Source organism: Rhineura floridana, chromosome 8 (genome assembly GCF_030035675.1).
Source record: "Rhineura floridana isolate rRhiFlo1 chromosome 8, rRhiFlo1.hap2, whole genome shotgun sequence".
Classification (NCBI taxonomy): Eukaryota; Metazoa; Chordata; class Lepidosauria; order Squamata; family Rhineuridae; genus Rhineura; species Rhineura floridana.
Window position 1 is genome coordinate 59,388,170 of NC_084487.1, and position 10,374 is coordinate 59,398,543.

Here is a 10,374-nt window from a genome sequence, read left to right on the forward strand (position 1 = left end):
GCGGCGTTTGTGGCTGATGCCACTCTGGATGCTAATCAGTTGGGAGCAAGAGCTATGGCAGCCCAGGTAGTCGCTCGGAGGACCCTTTGGCTTCGTCACTGGCAAGCGGACTCTACAGCCAGAGTCAACTTGTCCAGGGCACCTTATTCCGGCTCCTTACTGTTCGGCGAGGAAGCCCTGAAGGCAGTGCTTGTTGATCCCAAGGATGCTCGCAAGCCTGTTCTGGCTACTGTTAAAAATGTTGATCACAGGCCTTTCAGGCGTTTCACCCCATACCGCATGACCCAGCCCTTTCGTGGAACGCGGCCCGGAGGACGAGACCGCGAATTCCGAAATTATGATTCCCACCCCTTCAGGGGAACCTGGAACAGACGTTTCCTGGGCAGAGGTCAGTACCAAGGGCACAGAGGTACCTCAACGTCCTCATATAAGGGAGGGTCTCACCAGCACAAACAGTACTGACGCGATACCGGTTGGGGGTAGACTGCTCCTGTTCGGAGATCATTGGCTGCGTCTGACTCAGGTCGCCTGGATCAGAGAGCTTTTTTGTTATGGCTATGCAATTGAGTTTTGGGCAACACCTCCAGACAAGTTTCATCCCTCCCCTTGTCCCAGGGCACCAGCCAGGCACTGCATCATGCAGACAGCCATATATCACCTCTTGGACATAGCGGCGATAGAGCCAGTCCCTACAACAGAGAGGTCGGAAGGGGTGTACTCCCTCCTATTTGCTGTGCCCAAATGAGATCTTGCATGGAGGGCGGTATTGGACCTCAAGTTCATTAACCGTTTCGTAAAGTATCGCAGATTCAAAATGGAATTCCTCCACTCCATCACAGAAAGCCTTCAAGAGGGAGACTTCCTGGCCTCTATCGACCTAAAGGAAGCTTATCTCCATGTGCCTATTTCCATAGCCCACAGAAAATTCCTGTGGTTTGCTTTCAGCCCTCAGCATTTTCAATATTGAGCGATGCCGTTTGGACTCTCATCTGCCCCGAGAGTCTTTACCAAGGTGCTACTCATACTAGTGGCTTACCTCCGGCTTCAAGGGGTGCACATCTACCCCTATTTGGACGATCTTTTAATACGGGCAAGTTCGAGGGAGCGGGCTCATCAACATATAAAGCTCACGCTTCATGTATTGCAGACCTACAGCTGGTTGGTCAACTTCGACAAAAGCCATCTACAACCAACCCAACGCCTACTACATCTAGGGGTGATGTTAGACACCAAGCAGGCGATGGTGTTCCTGTCCTCAGACCGCATAACTGCTGTCACAGACATCGCAATATCTCTGATGCGCCAAGCGACCGCAGATGTCATGCTTCTCGCCAGAGCTCTCGGAATGTTGGTGTCCACCATCCATATTGTGCCATGGGCTCGCGCACATACTCGCCAGTTTCAGTGGGCTTTGCTGCCATTTCAACAGGACATCGCCAACTCAAATCATTGAGTGATCTCCGAGCTCAGCACTGCGCCTGTCATTTCGCTGGTGGACGAGGGTTCAACACCTCACCCAGGGCACTCCGTTCAAAGAACCCCACAGGACTGTCATCACCACAGATGCCAGTCTCCTCGGCTGGGGAGCCCACTGCAACTCCCAGTTCGTTCAAGGGGTTTGGACTGCAGCAGAGCAGACTCAGAGCATCAATTGGCTGGAGTTAAAGGCTGTCCACTTTGCTCTGCTCCATTTTCAGTCTCTGTTCCCCTTGGACCATGTTCTCATTCGAACGGACAACACGTGCCAAATCACATTTAAACAGACAGGGAGGAACGAGATCCCGTTCCCTGCAGAACCTAGCTCACCTCATCTTCGACTGGGCAGAACAAAATCTACAATCTTTGAAAGCAGAACATCTCAGGGGAATTTGGAATGTGACAGCAGACTGGCTCAGCAGACAACAAGTCTTCCCAGGAAAATGGAAACTTCATCCAACTGTTTTCCATGTTCTCCAGCGTCACTTCGGCGTCTTCTCAGTCGACCTGTTCGCCTCCAGTTGCAATTGCCAGCTACCCAGGTACTTTGCACGGTACCTGGACACGGCAGCGGAAGCGGTGGATACTCTGTCACTACCGTGGCCAGATGGCCTCTTGTACGCCTTCCCTCCAATACCACTGTTAGCCAGAACCTTGAGGAAGGTGCGACGCGAGAGGTCACAGCTGGTTCTGATAGCACCATATTGGCCCCGTCGACCGTGGTTCTCGGATCTCCTTGCAGTGTCGGTGACGGATCCTTGGCCACTTCCAGTCAGGCCAGACCTCCTATCCCAGGGCCCTGTATGGCATCAGGACCCCAATTGACTCAACCTAACAGCGTGGCTTTTGAACGGGGACATTTGAGATTGGCAGGCCTGTCTGACGCTGTTATTGACATTATCTTGGCCTCGAGAAGACCGTCTACCACTTGCATATATCAACATACTTGGGTGGTATTCTCCAGGTGGTGTCAGTCCCAACACCTTGATCCTTCCAAACCCACTATACAACAGGTGCTGCAATTCCTTCATAGGGGCCTTATGATGGGACTTAGACCCAACACCTTACATCGACATGCGTCCACTCTGTCGTCCATCCTCTCAGTGTCCTCCACTGGTGCTGCTATTGCTTCGCACCCGTTCATCGAACGTTTTCTGGGGGGAACTGCTCTACACTCACCAGCTGTAGTTCACCGCTTTCCCTCATGGAGTTTGTCGAAGGTCCTGCAGGCTTTACAACAGCCTCCGTTCAAACCTCTTCGGACTGTGCCTTTACGTCTGTTGTCATTCAAGGTCTTGTTCCTGGTCGCGATCACTTCTGCGAGAAGAGTTTCGGAACTGGGCGCATTGTCTTCTGCCCGCCATCTCTGTGTCTTCCACAAAGACTCTGTTGTATTGAGGACTGATCCTTCCTTCCGTCCCAAGGTCGATTCAGTTTTCCATTGCAACCAGGACATTGTTTTGCCTTCCTTTTGTCCGAATCCGACTCATCCTCTCGAGAAGGCTTGGCATTCCTTGGATGTTCGGAGGGCCCTCAAGACCTACCTGTCTAGGACCCAGGATATACGATGATCTGAGTCTTTATTTGTATCCTTTAATCCACGTTCTATGGGGCATAAAGTAGCTAATTCCACCTTATCCCTCTGGTTGTGTGCATGTATTGCCTTAGCTTATGAGTCTCTTAAGCTTCCAGTTCCGGCTAGTATAACAGCTCATTCCACTAGGTCAGCGGCCACTACGGCTGCTTTTGCTATCAACGCTCCTGTAGCTGACATCTGCAGAGCTGCTGTTTGGTCTACCCCACACTCGTTTATAAGGCATTATAAAATAGATCATTATGCTTCTGCCAATGCTTCTTTTGGCAGACGAGTGTTACAAGTTTTTAATGATGATTAGAATGTGGGTGGTCCCTCCCTGTTATGGGCTGCTTTGGTACATCCCGCATGATGGCAGTCCTCCTATGGAAAATGGACCATTGGTCTCACCTGGAGGGTGATTTTCATAGGAGGACTGACATCATGACCCTCCCAGTTGGAGGATGTCTAGATATTTTTCTGGGGTTGTTAAATATTCCTGTTACGCTATTATATTTACATTTACTCGTAAGTCAAGACTACTATTAATGTTATATCGCTAAGTTAGAGTCATACTATTATGGATATTGCTATTGTGTTATGTCTTTGCTGGTAGGCCCGTTGGCCTTTTTTCCTGCATTTTTAGATATCTCTTTTTGGGACTCGCTGCGAATGAACTGGAGAGTGGGAGGGGCCTGATGCCCCTAGTCTTGACTTCAAAAACATTCTTGCCTTCGGACGATAGGTGGAGCTATTACCCGCATGATGTCAGTCCTCCTATGAAAATCACCCTTCAGGTGAGATCAATGGTCCATTTTATATCACATATTCTCAGTTCTGCAAAAGTACTGTTTGGAATAAGATCAGATGGTGTATTTTCAAAATAGAAAAGTTCTGATCTGAAATGTCAACATGGAATTATGATTTAAAAGATGCATTAAGTAAATAGCTGTTAACAATATTAAACTTCATTTGACAAAGTGAGATGTACAACGTATAGTATGTAGAACAGAATGTGCTTCTTCAAAAAAAAATTGCGGAGGTCTGTTCTCATGCTGCCTTTTTTAGTTGGTGTTTGGAAAACAATTACCCTATTGAGTTTATGAAGGCTAAAATCCATCTGCATAAATCAAATCATGGATCACTTGTTTCCTATGTTGTGATGTCATTTCAATTTGGATGTATGCATGCGTATGTATATCTTATGGTTGAAATAATTCTCTCCATAATGTGTGGAGAACAAATAGGTGCGTCCTCCAGGTGATACTGTACCTTGTATTTCTTCTTGATTCTACCAATTATGATGCAAATTACTATGCAAGTGTTCTGTGAGGTATATACTCAGATATTTACATTTGTAAAGCTTTTTTTTTTTTTTGCATGATATTAGAAAGAATGGTCAGCACTTTTGATACTACTTACACTTGGCTTTTTCATAGTTGGAGACACCATAATTCCCAGCATTCATGAAAGTAACTTGTAAAATCCTGCCATCTTTATGGTTTCAAATTTATGTTTTACCCATTTAAATTGGAGTAGATTTTTCACATTGGCTTGACTTTTTGTCACTTAGCCCATATTAATTTATAAGTATAGCATCAGTTCAGCATTGTAGGGCTTTGCATTTTTTACAGGGCACTTGACATTTTTATTCCTACTATAGCCTGGCAGTGCTCTCCTGAAATACTCTTCCTTTTTTTTTTACAGTTCATTGCAAGTTCCACCGTATTACATACAAATTCAGTTCACTCATGTCTAGCTGTCTGTGGATTCAAACTCATAAAAACTTATTCCCCTTAGAACAAATATGCTGTAGGCTAACATTTATGATTTTCATACTTCCAGATCCGAGTGGTGAATGCATTTCGTAGTTCCTTATATGAAGGATTAGAAAAACCTGAGACACGAAGTTCAATCCACAATTTTATGACGCATCCGGAGTTTAGAATAGAAGATTCTGAGACTCATATTCCCCTTATTGATGATACCGATGCTGAAGATGATGCTCCAACAAAACGCAACTCAACTCCTCTTCCACCCTCTCCCAATAAAAATAACAATGCGAGTGACAGTGGAATTCATCTTACAACAGACTTGAACAAGTCTGCTACCTCTTCATCCCCAGGGAGCCCGCTACATAGTTTGGAAACATCACTCTGATTGTAAGCCGAATGTTAATACATTAGCTGCATTGTAAAGAAACAAAATGAAACTGGGTCTTTTCACTCATTGTGATGGGCAAGATGGTATTCTTGTCTTGGACTTCAACAAGAAGAAATACTTGTACGAATGTAGATTTATTTTTTTAAAAAAAGCTTTCTGCCAGACTTGAGGGTGCTTTTTGGGGATGGGAATAATAATGAACTGTGACAGATAAACAGTAAGTTGGCTGAAGTGCCCTGTGGATCATCAACTGTACTTAAAAATGGCCCTTAAGAATGTCTTAGGAGGGCTTTAGTGTCTTGTTCCTTTTTGAGGAGAGGTCTGGAAAGGGTAAGAGAGCTCTGGATCACTGAACTGATGATGATTTTTCATTTCTGCTGTTGGCTGTTAATAATTTGAATTATTTATGTTTATAAATGATACAGATCTGTTTACAAGGTTTGTAGATACTTTTTTGTTCCTGTTCATAGATGGGAAGCTTCCTTATAAATGATGCAGAAAATATTAGTCCATCAAATACTGCTGTATTTTCAGGAAAGGGTGTTTCTATTGAAACTGTACTAAATTTTTGCCTGCAACTTAACTTGTTAAATATTGTAGATAAAATTGCTACTATTAATAGCCAAATAGGTAACACTAATGCTTTGTAAAACAACAACAACAACCCTGAGCAGTAGTGGTCTAATGAAGTTACGGCCTCTGTCCTAATTAGTTTCTTAAACATTTACTACTTAATAGTTTTGAAACAACTGTAAAAATTTTAAAAATTGAGAAACTTAATGAATAATTTCTGTTCTGAATTTAGTAGAGGATTGTTTAATGCAGGACGATGTGATGGAACTTGCTACAAATTCTTTTGTTATCTCAGGCAAAATGGATTAAATCAAAATACATCAGAACCTTAGTCCTTTTTGTTTTTGTCTAAACACAGTAGCTTAGTGCTGTCTTGGTGAACTGTGAGTGGAGCTGTTTATTTTTTCTGATCTTTAGTATCCTTACAGCATGAGGGCTGCTGGCATTTGGAAAGTCATGAATAGGTAGTATTCATGTTTTCTTTTTGTTTTGAAATTCATTTGTAAAAAAATATAAATAAATTGCCCCTTTTGTTAAAATAAATATGCAGCAATTCTTTTTTTACAGGATTCAGTTTCTTTACAAATTATTATTTTAACTGGTTTTGGTAGCTTCATTTAGAATGAAGTTATTGACAGTTAAAGTTAAAATACACTGGGTGACATCCAACGGTGTCAGCCTACTTGTGCACTGGACTTTTGCGTATGCAGCTGGACTTCAAACTTCACCGTCCTCTTCTTTTCCCTGTATGGCTCCAAAATCTGCCCCATAGTGTTGGAGGAACCTCTGGAACAGATTGAGGGGACACGGGGAGGGGTTGCTGGGGAAGGGAAGTCCCATTTTGGGGAAGTCCCATTTTGTTCACTGGCATGGTATTGAATATTGTCCACTACTGTCATTGGTGTAAACAGATGAGACTTGCAAATCAGGCTGGAAATTTTCTCAAGGCTCAAAGTCTGAACGTTGTTAGCAAAATGTGTTCTCTTATAAGGTTACTTGTGACTACTTTAAAAAAAATCAGAGTACTTCAAAATATAGTCGGATGGCAGCTATTGACTACCCTTTTGAGGCATATTTTGGGGGCCAAAAATACAACAGGTAGCAAGAAGCTGAATAAACATATATTTGATTATCTGAAAACTGGATTTTTGTCTAAAAGCAACACTTTGTTACTATTCATTGTTCCTTCTGGAATTTCTTTTGTGCGTCAGAAACATTTTCTCCTACCTAAAGTCTTGGATATTTCTTTCTTTTGCCAGTGGAGCCAAGCAAAGATTAAGAATAAGTAATGCAGATAACTGTTTGGCTGAAAGTACTGCCAAGTGAGAAAGTGAAACAGGATCCTTGACAGTAACTCCTGTGTATCCTGAGTTATGGCTGAAGGCACTTGGTTTCACTCTTCAAAATGATTTATTTTTAAAACTCTTTTGTAAGAGCTGTGCCTTTCTCATAAGGGAACCTGGCATATATTAGCTTTGACAGTAGGTGTTGATTTGACTTAGCTGGAGGGGAGTAGTTCTGGGGAAGCTGGTCTAACAAGGTAGGAGAGAATGCACCATATATTTAGTGTGCAGAATTAAACAACTCAAAAATGAAATGGCTGCACTAATCAGTTGTAGTCTTCTGGAGAGAAAATGAATGAGTCATTGCTGCAGTTTCTCAATGCAAAAGAGTACAAACTTTCAAATAAATTTAAGTATTATGGTACATAATATATATCCCTTCTTAAGATTTACTCGTTGTACCCCATTGTCACCAACTCAATTCAACTTTCATGGATGGTTCCCCATAGTCCCAACCGGGAAGCTCACAATCTATAGTCACACTACATTTGTACTTTTATGTGGCAATTATTCCAGAGGTTCCTTCTTGTAACTGGAGAGGAAATATAGTTTGGGAACAAGGAGAAGAGTGTTCTTGCCACAGATGCAGATAAATGGAACTTAATTGTTCAAAACCCAGCTATGTGAGATTCAGTGTAGTACTTGTCACCTTACTATTTGAACACAGTCCTGTTTTTTCTTGTCTGAATGGTACTGCACTCTAATGTCCAGATATCTACTGTGAAATCTACATTTCAGACCTTTTTTTGAGGAAATCTAACTGTAGACTTTGTGTACAAATTTTTTTATCCTGTTGACCAGCAGTACATTGAGTCTTACTACCAATTGTAAGTGTAATCTAAAATTAGGAATACTTGTTCAATACTGTGAAAGCAACATACCATAACATGTTAGTTATCATTCGTTGCCGCTTTTCAACTGATGAGCCCCACGTTGCTTTCTCTGGTTGTAAGGCTTTCATAGCTTGCTCAGTGTAACTTAAATAAATAAATGTGCTGTTTATCTGTCTCTGGATGGGGACTGAAATATTTGAAAGTATTTTATTTGAAATATATAACTTTATTCTAAATAAGCAACCTGTTTTGCATTTGTTTCTTAGAGTTGTGTGTGATGAATACTGTATTGTTTAGATAATATGGAATCTTGTATAGAACATCTGTTTTTGGAAGTTTTATCCTAAATTATGGAATGCTGACTAAATATTGGAGCCACATTCAAGGGCACCGAGAGATGGGTACTGGGCTACTGATGTACCAGGCCTGCAGCCAGCAGGCACCCCAGTCTCTGAGCTTTCATTTTTAAAAAAGTCTCTAGTGCTCCTAGAAAGAAAGCTTACAAACCAAAACTTAAGTGATTTCTGTGAGATGAGCCAGCCTGGCTGCTCTTGCCTTTCTGTGTTTTAGCCAATGAATGAAGTTAGAGTTGTGATAAGTGAGTTGTTTGGACACCAGGGAATGGGAATCCCTGGGGTCCTAAAGAGCCACTGTTTTTTTTCCTTCCTTTTAGTGCACTTTACCTGCTTCTGGCTTTCTTTTTAATCCTCAGAATCTCTATAGTTTGCCCTTCCTTTTTCACCCAGCGAGCAGGATGCATCTTTCCTGTGGTTGGTTTGTGACAGATCAGGTACTCCCAAGAAATTATTTTCTGCAAATATTACCGCACAATAAGTGTGTGTGGCTGTTAAAGAATCCCCACCCATTCAAATGGCAAAATGTGAAAACTTTGCAAAGAGGTTTAGGCATGTCTCCTACTGTGCAAGAAATAAAAACCAGGTGCTCATTAAAAATTCACTGTATAGTTAACTTATAGTACAATGGTATACATGTCAACTCAAAAGTAAATCTCTTTGTGTTTAATGGGGCTTATTCCCAAGTAAGTGGGTATAGGATTATAGCCTAGGCTATGATTTAGGGTTGGCACTGGGGGAAATCAGGACTCTTGTGCTTTTAATAGCTTTGTGGCAGGCAGAAATTCAACAGGGTAAGTTTTTTTCTAGTATTACTGAAAAAGTTTCACCTGTTCAGTCTTCTGCCAGACATTTTATTACGCATGTTGTCATGGATTTGTTTTTGTGCCCACCACTCCACTTGACAAAAATTTGCATCTGATGCAAAGCATGCACAAATGTTATGTAAATCCGGGTCCTCTTTTGTGAGTGGGGCAGAAGGCCCGATCCACTTAAAGTTGGGCCCCCAAAATCCTGTTGGCATACTGGCTAAATTAATCGGTGCTAAATATATCAATGGGAAACCTAATAGAACCCCCTCTAACATCCCAACGCAGTGAAATTCAGTTAGCAGTCTTCTGAACCTGCAGTCTGCTCCTGCTTGATAAATTCAATGATTTACTTACCCAAAATGCAATTACTATCCTTATATACCTGCTACTGCTCATGTTATGGACTTAAGTCATATTTCCCTTCTTGCTTTCTCTTCAGAAAGAAAGTTCATGGTCTTAATACCTTGTGGGAAAAGCAGAACTAAATATAACCCAAGATGTAGGTGACTTGGTCCTCAGTTTTCCTAACATCTGTTCCAAGCATTGTCATTCTGTTATCAATGAAATTACGCAGCCACGAGAGTGGTTGTATACTATAGCCAGCATGGATTTTTCACATTTCGACATGTTAAATTGAAAAATACCCCCATGCCATTCTACTGTTTTCCATAAGCTCCTTTCAGAACAAAATCTTACAAGAAGTTAGTCCTGAACTCAAATGCTTGCTTAACCACCCTCTATGTTTTCATGGCAATACACAAAATACTCAGAGAACCCAGTTCAAAATCTAAAACACGAGTAAACAAATCCAGACATCTGTTGGACTTTTTCTGTCAGTGGTCTCATAATTTGTTGAAATTAATCAAAATCAGCCATGTTGACAGAGTACCTGTAATCCTATTACTGAGCTTCTCCTTTACTCTGACAAGTAAAGACTCTGACTCCAAGAGGTCTTCTGTATCTTTAAAAGTTGTGCAGGGGGAAGGGAGAATTTCACCTTGTGGTTTTTCCCATTACAGTGTTGCAAGAACACCTGCACTTGGCTGAATTTTCTCTTCTAAAGACACAGAATCATTCTCAGGCCCTGAGCCTGGCAACCCTAGTCAGCACCCTTCACAAACTACACTTCCCAGGATTCTTTGGGGAAAGCCATGACTGTTTAAAGTGGAATCACTGTCTAACGTGGAAGCAACCAGGAACAGCTTCAGTTCAAATTTGGGTGGGAGACTACATCTGTCTGCTGGAGAA

The 10,374-nt window shown here is 42.1% G+C and overlaps 1 protein-coding gene across 6 annotated transcripts in view; it reads left to right on the forward strand.

Moving 5' to 3' along the window:
• The window catches only part of ATP2B1 (ATPase plasma membrane Ca2+ transporting 1), a 101,770-nt gene extending 95,421 nt beyond the window's left edge, over positions 1 to 6,349 (forward strand). For all 6 annotated transcript variants that reach the window (XM_061639591.1, XM_061639589.1, XM_061639586.1 and 3 more), the window contains one exon: positions 4,895 to 6,349. In XM_061639591.1, coding sequence (XP_061495575.1) covers positions 4,895 to 5,209 — 315 coding nt within the window. In that variant the 3' untranslated portion in view covers positions 5,210 to 6,349. The remainder of the gene's footprint in view (positions 1 to 4,894) is intronic.
• Positions 6,350 to 10,374: the final 4,025 nt, after the last annotated feature.